The sequence below is a fragment of the Gekko japonicus genome, unplaced genomic scaffold (assembly GCF_001447785.1).
Source record: "Gekko japonicus isolate JY-2015 unplaced genomic scaffold, Gekko_japonicus_V1.1 scaffold593, whole genome shotgun sequence".
Classification (NCBI taxonomy): Eukaryota; Metazoa; Chordata; class Lepidosauria; order Squamata; family Gekkonidae; genus Gekko; species Gekko japonicus.
In genome coordinates, this window is record NW_015169191.1 from 726,478 (window position 1) to 747,755 (window position 21,278).

General features: G+C 42.6%; 1 protein-coding gene across 1 annotated transcript in view; it reads left to right on the forward strand.

The window, feature by feature from the left end:
- Positions 1–21,278, forward strand: part of LOC107114667 (probable ATP-dependent RNA helicase DDX60) — a 109,320-nt gene that overhangs the window by 32,641 nt on the left and 55,401 nt on the right. Inside the window, 4 exon segments of the mRNA XM_015416234.1 lie at positions 2,744–2,859; positions 3,879–4,036; positions 14,433–14,688; positions 17,604–17,800. Coding sequence (XP_015271720.1) covers positions 2,744–2,859; positions 3,879–4,036; positions 14,433–14,688; positions 17,604–17,800 — 727 coding nt within the window.

Below are 21,278 nucleotides of genomic sequence, written 5' to 3' on the forward strand. Positions count from 1 at the left end.
GATTACAGGCTGTGGCTGAGTGGCTCAAGCTGAGCCGGCTGAAATTAAACCCAGCGAAGACGGAGGTCCTGGGCTTGAGTCGGAACGGCTTGGGGTTGGGGATCCCTCTCCCGACCTTCGATGGGGTACCTTTGGTGCCAGCGTCGGAGGTTAGGAGTTTGGGAGTGCTCCTGGATACCTCCTTAACTATGGAGGCCCAGGTAGCAGCCACTGCCAGATCTGCTTTTTACCATCTGAGGCAGGCCCGGCAGTTGGCCCCCTTCCTCAGCCGCGACGACCTGGCTACAGTGATCCATGCGACGGTCACCTCAAGGCTGGACTACTGTAACGCTCTCTACATGGGGCTACCTTTGTCGCTGATCCGGAAGCTGCAGCTAGTGCAGAATGCGGCAGCCAGGTTGATGATGGGCCTCCCTAACTGGGAGCACATCCGACCTGGGCTGAAGGCGCTGCACTGGCTGCCAATAGCTTACCGAATCCGCTTCAAAGTGCTGGTACTTACCTTTAAAGCCCTATATGGCCAGGGTCCGACCTACCTGAGGGACCGCCTTTCCCCGCATATACCCCCAAGAGCACTTCAGTCGGGGACCCAGAACCGTTTGGTAGTTCCAGGTCCCCAGGAGGTAAAACTTGTGGCGACCAGGGCTAGATCCTTTTCAGTGGCGGCCCCTACCTGGTGCAATGAGCTCCCGGAGGAGATCAGGGCCCTGCGGGACCTTATGCAGTTCCACAGGGCCTGCAAGACGGAGCTCTTCTGCCAGGCTTTCACATAGGGGCCGCCGCTGCCACCACCACTAATGGTGGTAATGCCAACTGGATTCAGGATCACCCTGGGAAGTACAGCTTACCCTGTGTGATATTAACACCCACTGGACAGTGGCACCTCAACGGGGCCGATTTGAAGATCAAAGACGCCATTATTACCAAGGACCATCTTGTCGCGAAGCACTTATTTATCACTGTTGTTATGTATAATTGCTGCTATGATTTTACTGTTTTTTGGTTTTTTGCATGGGCTGTCGCCCTCTGTAAGCCGCCCTGAGCCCACTTGCGGGGAGGGCGGGGTAAAAATACCTAAATAAATAAATAAATATTTAAAATACCAGTGTTTGTGCTGACGTGTATTTAGAAATAAGTTGTTGGAACTTGTTATGAAGATTTTGCTTTGGGTTTTGTCTTAGGGGATTGCAGTCAGGGTCTATGACAAAAGGATGTTAATATTCCTTAACGACAATGGATATTTTGTCAATATGCACTGATTATTAGACAGCATCAATCTTTTCTTTTTTATCGTGTAGTTAAAAAATTACGCATTCTAGAATTTGCCATCTGTAGGCAATGCTATTTGTTTGTAGGAAAAGGATTAAGTCTTTGTATTTCTTCCTCTTTTGCCTTATTTCAAATGGGATGTCTTTTAAAATCCTGATAATGTTGTTCCCGATTTTCAAGGGTGTTCCTGTAGTTGCTTTCAGGATTAAATCCCTCATGTGCCTCTTCGAGAATCTGACCACTATCTCCCCAGGCAGATTATTCTTCTTGATGTACACGGAATAGGCTCTGTAGACCACATCCATTTCGTTTACAAGATATTCCGCTTTCAAATCCGTAACTGGGGCTAATGCCTCACTCAAGAGTTGCTTTAGATTCTTGTCTTTTAATTCCGGGACCCCTTGGAACTGGAGGGCCAAATTTGCTTTCTCCATTTGCAGCTGTAAAAGCTGGGATTCTTCTGAAGCTTGCTTCTTTTCCAGCTTTTGCACCTTTTTCTTAACTTTTTTTAGTGTTGCCGTCTATTTTCTTCACCTTCTCAGCTGTTTGCTCCATCATTTTTAAAGTTTCAGTCAGTTGGAGCTGCTGAGTTGTCAGATTCTGATTTAGAGTTGCCAGCTGCTGTTTAATGTTAGTCATCTGGTCCAGCAGAGGGTGCAAGGAATCTGCCAACATTTTGGAGAACTCAGTGCCCTCTTCCAGTTGAGGGCTCATGTTCCCCGCTGCTTTCACTTTTACTAGTTTGTCTTTCTCCGTCTTTTTCCCTGCCATTTTTATGGATTATTTACTTTTATAAAAACTTGCTAAAATCTCTGAATTTCGCTTATGTGTCTATCAATGCTCTGGTAAGTCTCTCAAAACAGATTTCAATACTTTTTCTTCTGCTCCCCCCCTTTATAGATCGTTTTTTAGTTCCAGCATATGGGAGGGGCCCCTCCCCCGCTCAATTCTCTCGCCGTTCCCGGGGGAAGCTTTCTTTTTATATTCATGTCTTCGCTTTAACCCGACTCACTGTTCATTGTTGGTCATATGACCTCGCTCGGAACACGTTTAAAACGCTCGATCTCCGACACTTTTCCTGGTCAGCAGCTCCAGATCCATAAGGACACTCAGCGGCAGGACTGTCGGGGCGGAGGAGCACCTCAATTCCCCAGCATCATGCTGGTGAAGAGGTCGCCCCTCAAAAGCCCCATGGCTAGGAGCCTTTTGCCAAGGCTTTGGGGGGGGTGGCGGCAACCCGTCGCACCCCCTCCTATCTGCTGGTGTGCAGATCACATCCCCGGGAGGTCCGAGAGATGCGTCTGCCAGCGTGTTGCCATAAACCGGAAGCCTCAGTAGGTCTTTCTGAGGGCCCTGTCCATTGTCTAACATAGCAGATGACTTATACTATTCCTGCACTAACGCTGTAATTGTTAGTATATCGTAAAATTGGGAAAAATCTCATCCATTGTAATTTATTGCATTTATGTTTCAGCGACGAGTCTGCAGTAATGTTGCTTCCTAAACACAAAGAATTTGATGAACTTTATCACTGGCATTCAGGCAGACCTCTTAGTGATGACTATGACAGAACACAAAACAGTTTTAATAGTAAGAACCATGAATCTTTATTCCATAAAATCAGTCATTGTTAAGAAAATAACATGTTAAAAATCAACTATATATAATGAATATGTTTTTATTGGAATTTAATGCCATGTAATTGATCTGAAGATAACTCAGTTATAGATTTTGTTATCAAGTTATATGGGCCCATCTCCTTCCTTTGCTGATGTGCAAAACCACCTTTTAAACTCAGAAGGACAAATTATTCCTAATTCTGAACCCAGCTCCAGAGTGCTGATCAAAACATCGACACAGTGGGGCCAGGGATAGACAGAGGAAATATTGCTGCTATCCTGTGGGTACCTGAAGCACCTCAGTAAAAAACCCAAAGCATCAAAACAATTAGGAGGTCCCTCCTGGAAGAAAGATACCTGTAATCTCATAAACTCTCATAAAATCACAGGCAGCCTAGCAACCAAAGCAAGACTAGGGCTTTTTAGGCAATCCCTGAACACTGGGAAGCTGTGGTGGAAGTAGGAGACTGTGGGTTGGGAAGGGAGAGAAAGTGATGACCAAGCTGGAAAGGGAAATTGGGGACCACAGGGGGTAGGAAGAGAAGCAAAACTAATATGGGGAGTAATCAAAAGGAGAGAGACTGGGTAAGGGTAGTGTGGAGTATGAGATTTCCCTCTTTTACATGTCTCACAGGCCTGCTGCTTGTTATAATACAGTTTGGTAGACTAATGTTGGGCTGGATGACTTGGAAATAGAACACAAAATAGTATATGCATTGTTTTGAGAACTATAGCCATGTATATCATGTGCCATTTTTGTATTTGTAATCTGTATCAGGCGATTAAATTTCCTCTCTGTATATGCTGTATAGGTTATAAGAAGTTTATTTTTATTTGAAAATATAAATGAATTTGGTATCTAAGAGCAAACTAAACTAGAGATTTGTACATGTGTGTGGACTGGCTATCCCTTACTGAATCAGGGTGACTGGATTTTTAAAAAGTTACCTTACAATAAAATAATTTTATCTCCAATATTGTTTGTTGTAGCCAAAACTAATGATCCATATCAAAGAAAACAAGCACAAAAGCTTCAGTCTTATTATCAGCTTTATGGAAGATCATTGGAAGGTAACAAATCACAAACAATTATAAACCTGGAGGATGTGTGTACCAATGCTGCTGTCAAAAAGCCAAAGAAATCACAAGTAAGTTATCCCTCCTCTCACAGTGATTCTGGAATTTAAAGAATTAATTGTTTATTCGTGATGCTCAACCAGGGAGTGACACAGACCAGTTTACTTAAGATACTATGTCTGTTAGGTGCTTTGGAATTTAGGGGGGAGGGGTGTTATGTATTGGGATTGAATCATCCCTGATTGAATCACCCTAGAGACTAGCTGAGCTTGGAGCACAAGAATAATAGCAGACCAGGACTCTGAAATAAACCAGTCAAGTAGTAATGTTTTGTAAATAGCCTATCACGGGGAGTGTCTATGTGTGGGGTGGGGTGTTTTGCATGCATATAAGCAGGGCTCTGGCCCTGCTAGAGTTGTCTTAGAGTTAAGCTGAAATCACTAATAAACTATGAGCTGATCACTATACACAGCTCGAACCCAATATATTTCAGGGACTAAAAAGCTGTGTGAGAAGATGAGGTCCATCTTGAGCTTCTGTTCACAGTGCTGGAGATAGTTAGATGGGAAGAGATGACTAGTCTTGGATAACTGAATTTTAAAAAATTGAAAACGATGGGGAAAATTTTAAAAGACCTGTGTGAGGTTTAGTTCCCTGCTGGTATTGACTTGAAAGGGGAGGCAAATGGCAGTGTCCCAAGTGCAAAAAAAAAAGAAAGAGGATTTCAGTGCTAGTGTCATGGGTACTGGCTCTGCTGAGCCTGACTATTCTGAAGATGAGGAAGAGGCATGGAGCAACCCAGCCTCCTCTGGAGTCAGGCCAGAAGAGGAACCTTTAATAGCACCAGAGGGAGAAGAGGCCTCAGCAGCTGCACAGGAGAGGCAGCAAGGCGAAGAGACTGAGGTGCATCCAAAGGGAGAGACTGATCCAGAGCCTGGCCCAGCACCCCCAGTTGGAGACACCCTGAGGCCAGAATCCCCACCTAGCTCACCTGAGTGAGCTGCAGGGCACACTAGCGGCTGAATGTGCAAGAAAGAAGGAAGCGTGCCAGACTGTAGCTATTGCAAAGGTAATGTGAGGGGCTGTGAGTCTTGGCAGACTGACTCCCAGGGAAGGGAGGACCTGGTCATAAACATGCATGCTCAGACCTGATCCCGGCTGTTAGCCTCCACTCCTTGCTCCTAGCTCCTGCAAACTCTGACTGATTTCCCGGCTTTCTGACCTTTGGCTCTGTCTTTTGGATTGCTTTTGGACTGCGTATCCAGATTTCAGTGAAGGGTATCCATGGCAACTGGCTGGACCCAGCACAGCTGCATTCAAACAAAATAAAGGGAGAGGGTGGAATGAAATTGACATGAGATGTAAAGGGAGATACTGGGATCAATGCTCCCTCTAAGCTGTGCAGTCCCTCCCCTCCCCTCCCCTTCAATGATTTAATCTTTAAACCCCAAGTCATGCCGCAGAGGCGGCACACTCCCTTCATTGTGGGGAGCCTGGGCAAGCCCCCACTTGGAGGGACGCCTTCCCTTGGCTTGCCTGGGAGCCCCTGGCTGAATCTGATTTGGCTGGCCGAATGAGCCCCGAATCGGCTTAAGTTGCTGAGAGTGGCATTCAGTGGTCATTCGGCCACCCAAATCAAATTTGGCCCAATTCAGCTGAACCAAATTGGGCCGAATATATTTTTTTTTTGCACACCCCTAGGAATGAAAAGGGAAACAGTCTTAGACTCCTCAAGAGTACAGAAAGGGAAAGTTATAATCTCAAAAAGGGAAGTATTGAGATACAGGAACAAAGTTCTAACTTCCAGGAAACTAAGATATTTTCATGAAACTTTATTAAGACACACTGTTGCTGAAAGAAATCTATGAGATAAACCAATCTCTCACAGTAAAGAACTGAGTCTCTTAGAATTTAAGCTTCAATTATACTCTGTTGCCTGTTCAATAAAATCGAACTTTTTGTTTCAGCTTTACTTCATTTCAAGTGCCATTTCCAAAGGGTTATATAAGAGGGCTCCTGCTGAGTTACAATAAAACTCTGGTCTGGGCAAAAGCCAAATAACTTCTATTACACCAAGAAAGTTATAAGTTTTACGTTTATAATTCAAATACATTACTAAGAGGTTGCTCAGTCAGAGTGGTGAACAGTGATTTGGCGGGAAAATCTGCCTCACGGAAGAGAAGGAGCAGGGGTCCATCATAGAAGCCTAATGCTTTGAAAACATTTTTTCCCTTTAATGCTTTAGTGAACAAAGTTTTTTGGGGTAACCATTTTGGCAGTTTCCAGAAACCTAACATTAAAATGGCAATACAAAAGATCAAACTGTGCATAAATAACAAAAATATATATTCAGCATTCAATTAGTATAATGATCTAAACCTATATGAATAGAGTAGTTTTTCCAAAATACAATATAGTAGTCAGAAACTCAAAAATACATTGTCCAAATACACAAACAGTCCCATCAATCCACCATCAGAAACAGTCCATGTTAAATTCCTAAAACAGTGAAAATTCCAAATATATATTTTTATAATTCCCCTTCAAAAAACTCATATGTGATACATCACAGTAATTGGTCTTATGTACATTAAGAATGAAAAAGATGCTGTGTATTATTCAGCTCTAGAGCTGGGCAGTTTTGGTGTTCCACTTTCGAGGAAGCAAGGCGATACAGCAACTTGAAGCCAGTGGGGAGGACTGCAGATACAACTTGCATCTGACTGCATCTGTACTGCCAGATGGCATACATCCAAGAGTTCTGAAAGAACTCAAATGTGAACTTGTGGATCTTCTGACAAAAATATGTAATCTTTCCTTAAAATCTGCCTCCATTCCTGAGGACTGGAAGGTAGCTAATGTCACTCCCATCTTTAAAAAGGGTTCCAGAGGAGATCCGGGAAATTACAGGCCAGTCAGTCTGACGTCGATACCGGGTAAATTGGTGGAAACCATTATTAAGGAAAGAATTAGTAGGCACATAGATGAACAAAACCTATTGAGGCAGACTCAACATGGGTTCTGTAAGGGAAGATCTTGTCTCACTAACCTATTAGTGTTCTTTGAGGGGGTGAACAAACATGTGGACAAGGGGGATCCAATAGATATTATTTACCTTGACTTCCAGAAAGCTTTTGATAAAGTTCCTCATCAAAGGCTCATAAGTAAGCTCAAAAATCATGGGATAAAAGGACAAGTCCTTTTATGGATCAAAAACTGGCTAGTTCATAGAAAACAGAGAGTGAGTGTAGGTGGGCAATTTTCTCAGTGGAGGGTGGTAAGCAGTGGGGTACCGCAGGGATCAGTACTTGGTCCACTGCTTTTTAACTTGTTCATTAATGATTTGGAGATGGGAGTAAGCAGTGAAGTGGCTAAATTTGCAGATGATACAAAGTTGTTCAGGGTATATAAATCAATGGTGCGACCTCATCTGGAATACTGTGTGCAGTTCTGGTCACCACATCTTAAAAAGGATATTATAGCTTTGAAAAAAGTGCAGAAAAGGGCAACTTGAATGATAAAAGGGTTGGAACACTTTCCCTATGACGAAAGGTTAAAGCGCTTAGGGCTCTTTAGCTTGGAGAAAAGACGACTGAGGGGTGACATGATTGAGGTTTACAAGATTATGCATGGGAAAGAACAGGTAGAGAAAGAGATACTTTTCTCCCTTTCTCAGAATACAAGAACTCGTGGGCACTCCATGAAATTGCTGAGCGGTCGGGTTAGAACCAATAAAAGGAAGTACTTCTTCACCCAAAGAGTGATTAACACATGGAATTCACTGCCACAGGAAGTGGTGGCGGCTACAAGCATGGGCGGCTTCAAAAGGGAATTAGATAGGCATATGGAGCAGAGGTCCATCAGTGGCTATTAGCCACAAGGTATAGATAGGTACTCTGGGGCAAGTGATGCTCTGTCTTCTTGGTGCTTGGAGGGGCCAACAGTGGGAGGGCTTCTAATGTCCTGGCCCCACTGCTGGACCTCCTGATGGCACCTGGTATTTCTGGCCACTGTGTGATACAGAGTGTTGGACTAGATGGGCCTTTGGCCTGATCCAACATTGGCGTCTCTTATGTTCTTATGACTCTTATGCAGAGTGGGGACCCAGGCCCAACTTGTGTATTCCATAATGTGTCAATTGAACACACTGCATATAAAATTGGGGAAGGATGTGACTGAAAATCAAGTCGAAAGGCTCTTCAACTCATGGAACTAGTTATGCTGATCTTTGAATATTGGCTTACAATTCAACAACTCCTGCGAGGTATCCCGACCCATAAAATGGGACGCTTTTAAAGCAGTCCTTAGGGGCAAGCTGACCGCTTTGACTTGCTCCTGTAAAAAAACAAAAAAAACAAATTAAACTGGACTTAATGGAGAAAATTAAACATCTTGAAGAAGAATACAAGAAGTTTGGTCACTAAAAAAACACATATAAAATGCTGGTATTGGAATGGGGAAAAACTGATTCCCTAGAAATATCACAAATCCAAAAAAATATCCTGTTCCTTAAACAGCATTATTGGCTTAAATGTCCACATTCAACCAAACTCCTAGCCTGGATATTTAAAAAGAAACAGGCAGATAACATTGTCAACTCAATTCGAAACAACATGGTACCTTACAATTTGCAGCAAAATACATCTTAGAATCTTTTTACTAGAAGAAGAAGAGATTGGATTTATACCCCGCCCTTCATTACCCAAAAGAGTCTCAGAGCGGCTTACAAACTCCTTTCCCTTCCCCTCCCCACAACAGACACCCTGTGAGGTAGGTGGGGCTGAGAGAGCTCTGACAGAAACTGCTCTTTTTCAAGAACAGCTGTGCCAGAACTACAGCTTGCCCAAGGTCATCCAGCAGGTGCAAGTGGAGGAGTGGGGAATCAAACCCATTTCTCCCAGATTAGAGTCCGCGCACTTAACCACTACACCAAATTGGCTCTGCTATCAGAATCTCTACAGATCGGCAGAAGCCAAATTACACGACATTAAATACTTTCTTTTTCAACAGCCCATCCAGAAATACCACACACTTCAAAACAAAGACGTGTTGGACTCTCCTATCTCTTTCCAAGAAATTGAAGATTCCATTAATAGACTAAAAAATAATAAATCGCCAGGAAGCAATGGCTTCACAGCCGAATTCTATAAGAAATATAGCTCCATCCTAGCTGGCCATTTAGCATCTACGTGTAACCAAATTATGTTTGAGGGTGTTATGCCTCCTACATGGAGCCAAGCAAAATTAATAGTCATACCTAAGAAAGATCGTGACTTGACTATCCAAGTTCCTACAGACCTATTTCCTTACTTAATGCAGATAACAAAATTTTTGCAGTCACTTTAGGAGCAAGGCTGAACAAATTTATAGACTCACTGATACATTCAGACCAAATGGGTTTCATCCCAAATAGAGATATTTCTGACAACACCAGGAAAACCCTTGATCATATTCAGCTCTGCCATCATAACCAGATCGACTCTTCTTTTATTCTCTCTATTGACATAGAGGAAGCTTTTGACAGAGTGGTACCACAATTCTCAGAGGAGGTCCTAGATTCTATTGACTTCAGCCCTAACTGTAAAAGGGTGATACACACACTATACCAGTCACCCAGGGCCCATCTTAGTATTAATGGCTCCATTTCCAAAGACTTTCTCCTTTCCTGAGGTATGAGACAAGGGTGCCCACTCTCGCCCTTCCTTTTTGCCCTTGTTATTGAACCTTTGGCTCAAGCCATTTGCCTTCACCCACAGATTTTTGATATTTCACTGGGGAAGCAACAAATTAAAATTAGTTTATTCGCCGACGATATTGTGATCTACGCAACCCATCCAGATAAAACCTTAATAGCGCTAGACTTATTACGAAAATTGTTTGGCCTGGTTTCAGACCTTAGAATCAACCAAACCAAAATGCTACTTTATTCTATCAGATTAACAGAAACTCAACGGAAGTACATAACAGATCACTTTAACTTTTCCTGGGTAACCAAATCTTGGCAATACCGAGGAATCCACATACCATTGCATTTGTCTGATTTATTTAAATATAATTTCTTACATCTCAACAAACTTATTAATTACTTACCATCTCGCCAAAGTGAATCCCTGTCAGCCTGGATAGAAAGAACACAACTTATAAAACCTTTTATATTTTCAAAAAAATTTTTTATTCCAAACCATTCCTATGATGATCCCTAAATCATCCTTTAAAACCTGGAAAAACTTACTCACTAAATTTATTTGGAATTCTGCTTTATCTCACGTACCATATAATACTTTACAGAGACCAATCAAATCAGGTGGTCTCACTTTACCAGACCTATTATTATATTACAAAGCCACAACCTTATTGGGCTTACTCAAACATTACAGTACATCATATCAAACTGACTGGAAATCCTTAGAAGACTCTTACCTTGGGTCCATCCCTTTTTGATCAGTTCTATGAGAAACACATTCAAACAGACCAAAGTCTATTTCAAAGAACTTATTTTTATCGAATTCTCTCCAGACCTGGGACAGATGGAAAAATCTCTTCACTCCATCAATTTTGTCTGTAATGACCTTTACTGGCTTATCTTGGTTTGTTCCAGGGCAATCACCCAGTGCATATAAAATCTGGAAAGATAGAAACATTACACATCTTTTTACCATTCTTCAAAATAACATAATAGCTGATAAAAATCAAATAGAAAACAAGTATAATTGCTCTCTCCCCAGGTTTGAATATTTGCAGGTCAAGCACCTGATTGAGTGTTTAAGTGCGCATTCAAATCTAAGTAGACCACTCACCCTCTTTGAACGTCTCTTAAAACTAGACCAGATATCTTTTAAAAGCTACATTTCACTTATTTACAAAGAACTGATTTCAACAAACCTTAAACAACCTTTAAGCTACCAAAACTATTGGCTACTTGATTGTGCTACTACCCTAATGACTAAAGATTGGGGGGAAAATATGGCTGTCCCCTTCTCTTACACCCCACTTCTTAAATATTCAGTTACAAAGTTATAAACTTTTAACCAGATGGTCTATTACACCCGCTAGACTTCACAAAATCTCAAATCAGTACTCATCTCTATGTTGGAGGTCTCGGGGGGACCGGGTACCTTTATCCACTGCTGGTGGTCCTGTGTGACAGTTCACCGGTTTTGGACAAAAGTTATTTCTTATATTAAGGATATCACAGGTTTCACCATTCCACAACTTCCTGAACTTGTTCTATTGTATTTTTGGCGGGATTATCAAGTTCCGAGACTTCACCAAGAGCTTGTTTGTGTGTGTGTTTTTTTAAACAATATATCATACATATAAACAAGAACATCAACAAGATAACATACAAAAACCTATGATAGCGATTTTCTTTTCAGCAACACAGGGTGACAAACAGACCAGACAAAAAATAAATATTTTGTTCTTATCCTCAGCCTTAAGATCAATTCTGTGTTGCGTAGATACTTCTATTTCTATTTCCTTTAAGATTTATATACTACATTTTCAGAACTACGCTGTAAATTCATATCAGCAGTATAAGACATTCATAATCGCTTTTTATATTCCTTATTATCTTCACCTTGCAGGGTTCTAACTCTTGCACATCCTCCAGTAGTCTGCCAGTTCCTTGCTTCTAGTATGGGTACAGGGCTTAATGTTGACATTTTTAAGTCTTTTTCTTTTATTACCCTTTTAACTTTTCAATCAATCTCTGCACCCTTTACATTAATTTATCATTTTGTTGGAACCATTATATCAAACTTAGCTATAAAGTTAACTCTATTTATTAAATGAAGATTTTCCACTTAGTTACACCAATATCTTCCAGTTATAGTCTGCCAGGTCTTTATCTATCTTTGTTTATCACAAAGTTAACCTTTATCGAACACAATCATGCTAAGCTGTTATCAAAATTAATTAGAACAACGTTATAACACAACATTCTAACACCATGAAACACAATTAAATAATTAACCACACCATATTATATTAACAATTATTCCACTAATCTGCCAATTAATTATTTTTAATATAATTGATCTTAGAACTTTTTAAATATTTTACTTTTACTAACAATATATTAATACCTTTATACTGATTTTTAACTTAAAATCATATTATCACTCAAAATCATATTGAACTATTATCAAAATTAATTAGTACTTAACCATAATATTCTAACATAATTAAATAATTAAATGGCTTTAAACAATTCAACATCCCTATTATTTCCAGCATCTTTTATCTTTAGATTACACATAATAAGGCTTTCTTAATCACCACTAATTTACAACAGAAAGGACATAAATAAATAAATAAATAACTTTAAGGTCATTTTTCGAGCTAGTCATATGTCAGTAGTGTACAACCAATCCTTCCATCTTTTTATATAACTTATTTTTCCTCCTAAACATCTGTAATCTACTTTTCTGCCACAGCAGATCTACATGTCTTCTTTCTTTATGTGTGCCCTGATTTCCTTTTCTCCCCTCTCTGGTTTTCACCCACTCTAGTTACCATATTTTGTTGTCTCCTTTGAATTTCCAAGCCCGTTATTTCCTTCTTTTTATCCTTCTGTTTCCTTCTCTTTCAGTTTTCAGTCGTTGTTTATTTCCTTTTGGCAATTCTAACTTTCCACAAGATTTTTTTTTTGGTCTCTTTCTTACTATTTCAGTTAAAGGATATTGGGTTTCTATATGGTTTTTCTCTTGTAGAGTCCCCAGATTTTCTGCCATATAGTCACCGTTCTCCTTTTGCCGATCATCTAGGGTTTCCTTCACAATGGGTTGCTCCTGCTCTTCCTTTTTTTGTTTCTACCTGAATGTTATGAGTTGTTATCAGTAAGTTTGCACATGCTTCCTCGCACCCCTTTTGTACCGCCTCTTTCAGAACTCTGAGAAACTGTTCGATCATCATCTCACCCACCTCCATATTCTCATCAATCTCCTCCTCCATCCTCATTACAAATGCCATTTCAATCAAACTCTTCAAGCTAATTTATTCAAGTTCCAAAAACAATGTTCTCATTAGCCTGTAACCTTTCTGCCAGCCATTGTCCTTTATAGATCCTTGCCGATGAATAGAAACAGCAAAAGGCAAAAACGCCTACGCATAGTCCTTCTTTTCCCCAAGAAAAATAAAGACACAAAGTTAACTCCCATATGTCTCCCAACCGCTATCCTTCTCAAATCTGGACACATTTATCTATTTCATTTTTCTTCTCTCCTTAAAACTTCAAAGTATATGTACTCACACTTTCCTTTACTTCTTCTTCTGTGTTGCTGCTATTGTTATGAATCTTAATTCCCGACTCTTAAATCCCAGCATGGTTAAAACGGATGGCTTTATCTATGTAGAACATGGCGGCCATGTTCTACCTGGCCGATCACTCCTGCTTCGGGGCAATATTGGTCACCCCCCGCATTGCCACGAACAAGCCCCCTGCTCCAGCCCTCTCTCCAGGAGAGCTGGTCGAGCTCTCCCGACTACTGGGAGACTCAAAAAGGAACTAATGGGAGTCGGGCAGGTCGGAGCAATCCGAAAGCCACCCGTCGTTGCGCCGTACCGGAACTGGATCCGAGCTTGTTTGTGTTTTATTAACCGCAGTGGACGTTCTTGTTGTCAGCAATTGGAAATCTTCTAATAAGTTATCTTTATCGTTGTGGTATTCGAAGATTTGGGACTTTTATGCTATGGATAAAATTTCTGATAAAGTCTCTTGTTATGGCTCTTTTTCTAAATGTTAAGATTTACACCTAAAAGGACTTCCTTTCCTAGAATTTGTTTTTAACAATGACACATTTTCAGGTAATAACATTCCTGGCAAGTATTATGAAGTTCTCCACTATATGTAACCATAACTGCACATATTAATTAGTTCTTATTTCGTTACTTGTTAGTTCCTGTTGTTATTGTTGTACTGATTAATAAATTTAAAAGGAAAAAAAAGAATATTTGACTACATGAATAAATGTTTTATTGTTAAATCAATGGACAGTATGCAATTTCATTAATATTGGGAAGATTGCTATTGATTTCAGTTGCTGTTGATTGTGCTTTTACAGCTGAATCCTCACAGAGGAAAATGGCCAGTATCATAATCCTTCCTTTCCAAGGTTCCTTTAATCACACAATGAACTAGAGAGACCAAAGAACTATTTAGTGATACTAAGGCCAAGGAACTAGTGGTTGCTAGAGTTGAGGAGAACCTGAAATGGTTCCTGTGAAGTAGGTTAGGTTGAGGTCATCCCACGAGTTTCCAAGGCACAGAGGGGATTTGACTCTAGGTCTCCCAGAAACTAGTTTGACACTGTAACCGCTACATGATATTGGCTCAGTAGTCTGTGAATGGGTCCTTGGGTTAATTAGCAGTGTTCTGTTTTCCCCTCTGAATAATCTGCACCCATTGCTATTGTTTCCTTTGATATTGCAGAATATCTCTCTAAATGTGAGTTTTATTCTTTATAGAGAAGTAGTAAAGCAGAGAAAATTGTAGAGGACAACAGGAAGAGACGAAAAGCTCAACAAGAAAAGAAAGAAGATGATCAATGGCATACCTTAGAAAAATCAATTGAAAAAGACATTAAAACAAACTTTACGTCTGGAATGAAGAGATTTGAGAAGTTTCTGAATACATGTCAGAGTAATTCAGTGAAATTTATTGCAGAAATGGCAGGACTTAATTTCTGCTTAGAAGTGTGGAAGGAACATTGCAAAAGTCAAGGTACAGTATGTGGTTTAATTTGCGGGCTATAGTTATAGCATCCCTAGTTTAGCATCTTATTAATTATAATTTCAAAAGACTTTAAATGGTGGGACATATAAAAAGTAATGATTACAATCAGGTTCATAGCCACCCTTTCTCACTAAGCATGGCTGCTACTTTCCTGCTGGGCCAAACCAGTGCTGCAGGTCGAACAGTGCACTCTACTCGGATTGTGACCCTGCTGAGACCAGAATAAGAGAAGAGGAAGTGACCTAGCTCTTTTATTACTGTTGCCTGGATACATCTCCAGCTGAGAGCCTCATTATTCCATGTACTAACTGTCAGTGCTAAAGCTAAAGGCTGTAGCCAGCTTTCCACACTAGCTGAGGTTGTCACATTTCCAAGTGGAAAAATCCAGTGTTCCAGGTGGCCCTACCATTAGGGATGCCACCTCTGGGCAGGAAAATTCCTGGAGATTGTTGAGATAGAACCTGGGGAGGGTGGAGTTTTGGGAGGGGAGGGACCTCAGCATGGTACAATGCTATAGAGTCCATTTTCCAAAGCAGCCATTTTCTCCAGGGGAACTGATGGCTGTAGTCTGGAGATCAGAGGTAATTAAGAACATAAGAGAAGTCAATGTTGGATCAGGCCAATGGCCAACACTCTGTCACACAGTGGTCAAAAATACCAGGTGCCATCAGGAGGTCCACCAGTGGTGCCAGGAAACTAGAAGCCCTCCCACTTTTGCCCCCCCCGGGCACCAAGAATACAGAGCATCACTTGTCCCAGATGGAGAATTCCTATCTATACCTTGTGGCTAATAGCCACTGATGGACCTCTGCTCCCTATGTTTATCTAATTCCCTCTTGAAGCCATCCATGCTTGTAGCCATCACCAGCTCCAGTGGCAGTGAATTCCATGTGTTAATCACTCTTTGGGTGAAAAAGTACTGCCTTTTATCTGTTATAACCCGACTACTCAGTGATTTCATTGAGTGCCCACGAATTCTTGTATTGTGAAAAAGGGAGAAAAGTACTTCTTTCTCTACCTGCTCTGTCCCAAGCATAATCTTGTAAACCTCTATCATGTCACCCCTCGGCCATCGTTTCTCCAAGCTAAAGAGCCCAAGCACTTTAACCTTTCTTCATAGGGAAAGTGTTCCAACCCTTTTATCATTTATGGCCCTGGTCACACGGAGCATTAGCCACGCTAGAGGGACGGAAGATAGGCAGAGTTTCCGGGCACGATCTCACCAGCACATCTGGGAAGCGTCGGGCTTTCGTGGCGCAACCGAGGCTTCCCGCTGAAGACGCACAGTAAAAAACTAGTACCTCAGAGGTACTAGTTTCCTGAAACCGTTTCCGGAGGTAGTTCCCGCGCCCGCCCATGTCCCCTCGGAAAATGTGGGTTTTTTCAAAGTCTCCACGGATGCGCACACGCACCCAAGGGAGCATGCGTACAATTGCGTTTAAAAAAAACAACCAACCCGTTTGCCCTGCGCCCCGCTTCTTTGCTGCGCCGCAGGACTGTGGAGTGATCGGCACCTCCCCCCTACCACGGGACCTCGATAGGTAGGTCTGCTCGAGCAACCGCATGGTTTTTAGCCCCGGGGCTAACAGCCACGTTCCCCCCCCCCCGCAGTTTCCTGCCCGTGTGACCGGGACCCTAGTTGTCCTTTTCTGCACTTTTTCCAGTGCTATAACATCCTTTCTGAGGTGTGGTGACCAGAATTGCACAGAATTCTGAAAGATTTCCAGCTACCACCTGGAGGTTGGCACGGCAACCTACCATGGTTGCATTCCTGGTTAGCATTAGAAATGATCATGAAATCTTACAGTGGTAGGTTTCACAATTCCTACTCACAATCTGGATACTGGGTCAAGAATCTGCCAATTTAAAAATGTTTCATTGGTATATCCTTCAGCTAAAGCAAAGCTAATATCACTTGGACCAGAGTTTAAGGGATCAGTTCATCTCTGGTTACAATATATTCTAAGATGTTTTTTTTTTAAATCAGTTTGTTCTTTTGCTTATAAACCTAGTTCTAAACCACTCCCATTCTATTCATCAGGGAAAACTGAAAATAAGAGTTGATATTAAACAGTTTCCAAAGACTTCATCCTATGTCTGTATGCATCATAGATCTAAGAGCCATGGGTGTCGCTATAGGATTGCTACCTCTTAATTGGGAAATTCCTGGAGATTTGGAAGTAGAAACTGGGGACAGCAGGCTTTGAAGTCAAGAGGAACCTCAACAGGGTATAATTCAATAGAGTTTACCCTCCAAAGCAGCCATTTTCTCCATGGAAGTGTGGTTTGGAGATCAGTTGTAATTCCAGGAGATCTCCAGGCCAACCTATTTCTCCATTGTACAGATCACACAATGTGCCTACCCAGGGCTAAGGGAGATGTTTGCCGAATAATCTTAAATGTTAAAAAGTGGGGGATAAAGTACAATACAAAACACTTTCTAATTGCTGAGATCTTAGCAAGACTACCTCAGGAAATCTTGTCAGCAATTTTAGGTATTTAGTGTCTATGGCTGCCTACACAATCTAAAATGGCTCACACAGTCACATGTGATAGTCTTAAAGATTTTGACTGTTACTTATTCCAGAAGGAAATGGGCAGGCAAGACAAATGGGAAGATTGAGGTTAAGTGGGTGGGTGGAACTGGAAGGAAAAGTGGAGCAAAGGAGGATTCAAGGGAGAAAAAAATGTCCCTCCCCTCAAGTCCTTGCAAGACCCCCTCTTATAGTTTTAAATAGTTGAAAGAGGTCTAGGATTTGTTTTAAATTCTATATAAAGTAGTAGCTTGAAAAGCATGCATATCAGAGAATGTGACCCTAATCTTCCAACTAACTTGTTGGAGCTGAGTGGGAAAGAAAAGCTCTTGGAATATAAGTATAAAATACTTCCACCTCTTTTCCAAGGTAAAGGAGCTAAAGATTTCAACATAGCTGTCCAAGTGATGAAAAGGATTCATATGATTTTGGACAAACACCAAGAATTCTTAGAGAAGTCACATTTAAAGGCATTAGCCAGAAGTCTACAATGCCTTGGGTTTGAAAAGCTGGCTACTTCTTTAAACAGCCAGGTAAACACTGATTCTGCAGTGCATTGAAAATATGTAATTTGCTTGTTCCAGAATGATGAATATAAACTGATGAAAATTGAAATGTAAGTAAAATTATTGACAATTTACTTCAATCGTAAACAGGTCACAGCCATTTAGTAAAGATTATTATAAAAATGTATGAAAACAAGAACACAAGCTATTTTGTTACATTGGCTTTATCAAGATCTGAAGGGGGAGGCCATGCTGGGGTACGGGATTCCAGTGCTGATAGGGCAAGGGAGGTATGGCGGTGGGACAAAGCAGTTAATTGGAAGGAGTTGGAGATATGGTATTGCTCAGATGCCTTCCAACCTTTGTCCCATTTCGAGAGATGCCAGCTGTGGGGATAGGAAAGGTTATCCTTCTCCGGCATTGGTGTTGTGCAATGCCAGGTCTATCAATAATAAAACCTTCACTGTCCAGTATTTTCTGGTAGAGCAGGCAGTAGACCTGGCTTGCATGACTGAAACCTGGGTGAGGGAGGGTGAAACAGTCACCTTGAGTCAACTGCCCTCCCCCCAGGGTTCTCAGTCCTTCACCAGTTTGGTGTAGTGGTTAAGTGTGTGGACTCTAATCTGGGAGAACCGGGTTTGATTCCCCACTCCTCCACTTGCAGCTGCTGATGTGACCTTGGGTCAGTCACAAGCTCTGGCACAGCTGTTCCTGAAAGAGCAGTTTGTGTCAGAGTTCTCTCAGCCCCACCCACCTCCCAGGGTGTCTGTTGTGGGGAGGGGAAGGGAAAGGAGTTTGTAAGCCACTCTGAGACTCCAAGTGAAGGGCGGGGTATAAATCCAATCTCTTCTTCTTCTTCTACCAATCTCAGACTGATGGCGAGGGGGTGAGTGGCATTACTCATCCGGGAAACTTTCTCTTTTAGGGCTCTCCCTGAGACAAAGATTGCTGGCATTGAATGTGTGGGTCTAGTGTGGGATGCTGAGGAGAGTTTGGCCATTTGGCTGGTGTACTGTCTGCCTAACGCACCAGCAAATGCCCTGCTAGGCCTGTTGGAGGCCATACTGGACTGGGTGTTGGAGTACTCCAGACTATTGGTTCTGGGGCACTTCAATGTACATGCAGACCTCCTCTCAGGCCAGGGACCTAGTGTCATCCATGGTGGCACTGGGACTCTGCCAGTTTGTTTTGGCTCCCACACATCAAGCAGGCCACATGCTGGATCTTATCTTTGCCTCAGGGATTACAGTGGACCAAATTACTGCTGATGAGGTACCGTGGTCAGACCACCTTGCCCTGAAAACCCATCTGGGTACTCCTAAGCTTCCCTGTTTAGGCAGTGAGTGAATTTATGCTTGCCTATGGAGCCTAATGGACCCAAGTAGGTTCCAGGAAGCTCTGTGGTATCCAATTCCCACTGGTGGCCCATTGGAGGAGCTAGTGGAAGACTGGCAGAACCGTCTTTCTAAAGCCATTGACGAGGTCACTCCCCAGTGACCTCTTTGCCCTCATACCAATTGGCACCGAGGTATTCCGCAGAGCTAAGGTGGATGAAATGGGAGCTAAATTGGCACCGAGGTATTCCCCAGAGCTAAGGTGGATGAAATGGGAGCTAAGGTGGCTAGAGAGAAAGTGGCGGCAAGCCCACAACGAAGCTGCAAGAACATCCTTTAGGCCATTTATGAAGACCTATGAGATGGCAGTGAAGACTGAAAAGAAGAATTTTTATGCGACCTCCATTGCGTCTGTGAGCTCACAGCCATCCCAATTATATAGAATAATTCGGTCTTTAACTGCTTTGCCTCAGGGCATCCCAAATGCTAGAGAATTGGGTATAGGCTGTGAGGCATTTGTGAGCCATTTTGCAGCTAAAGCCTTGTCACTACACCATTATCTTCCAGCCACAATTGATACAATAAGGGAACTGGAAGCTCCTTGGCCATCTCTAGGTCCAGTGTTGGACCATTTCAGTCTGCTCGCCCAGGAGGAAGTTGACAGGATCCTGGCTGCTGTGAAGCCCACCACATGTCCCCCTGATCCTTGTCCATTATGGCTGGTGAAGGACTGTGGCGATGAAGTGCGGACCCCTCTGAGGGAGATTATCAATCTGTCACTATCAATAGGAACCTTCCCAGAGGGATTGAAGGAGGCTGTGGTTCGTCCTCTCCTCAAAAAACCATGTTTGGACCCTGTGGTCCTTACAAACTACCACCCAGTGTCTAATCTACAATTCCTGGGTAAGGTAGTGGAGAAAGCATTGGTGACACAGCTCCAGACTGGAGGATGCTAATATACTCGATCCCTTCCATGCAGGTTTTTGCCCTGCCCATGGGATGGATACAATGTTAGTTGCCTTGGTGGATGACCTCTGGAGATACCTGGATCAAGGCAGATCAGTGCTGCTGATACTTCTTGATTTGTTGGCAGCATTCGATATGGTTGACTATGATTTGTTGACCCACCGCCTCGCCAATGTGGGGATAAGGGGGCTTGCCTTGCAGTGGCTGACCTCCTTTCTCCAAGGTCAAGAACAGAGGGTGGTGCTGGGGGTGGCCTGATGGGTGGCCACCTGGACTCTGCCCCAGAAAATCTGGAAAGAGCATTATAAGCCGTGGCTGGGTGGTTACAAAAGAGCAGACTGAAATTGAATCCATCAAAGATGCAGGTCCTGTATCTGGGTCGTGGGGATTGGGGATTGGGCTCCCAACCTTTGATGGGGCCCTTCTGGTGCTGGTATTGAAGGTGGTGAGCCTGGGGTGTTCCTGGACACCTCACTAACTATGGAGGCCCAGGTTGCTGCCACTGCCAGGTCTGCCTTTTCCCATCTAAGACAGATCAGGCAGTGGCCCCATATCTCAACCCCTTGGACCTGGCTACAGTGACCCATGCAATGGTCACTTCCAGATTGGACTATTGCAATTTTCTCTATATGAGGCTGCCCTTGATTCTGCTCTGGAAGCTGCAGCTGGTGCAGAACACAACAGCACAGGTCGTTTCAAGACGTTGCTGCTTACCTTTAAAGCCAGGGGCCTGCATGTTTGCAAGGTAGACTCTCCCTGTGTGAGCCCCGAAGGGCTTTATGATCTGCCAACCAACATCTTCTAGTGGTCCCCGGCCTCAGGGATGTCTGTCTTGCCTTGACTAGGGCCAGGGCCTTCTCAGCCCTGGCCCCTACCTGGTGGAATGAGCTCCCACATGACAACAGGGCCCTGCAGGACCTTCTACAGTTCCCCAGGGACTGCAAGATGGAGCTCTTCCACCAGGCTTTTCGTTAGGATGACAGGTGTTCCCCCTCTCTACTGGGCCTTCCCTCAGTGTGTCAGATTTGTATTATCATCTAAGGACCCAAATTTAAAATAGATTGCATCTGTGAGGTTTTGACTATGATTTGTACCAGAGGAATGTTGTTGTATTTTATTTGAGTTTTTAATTGTTTTTAATTCTTTGTATATTGGTTATTGTGTCTGATGGAATTTGCCCTGAGCTTGCTCTGCGGGGAGGATGGGATACAAGTCCAATAATTTTTTAAAAAATCAAG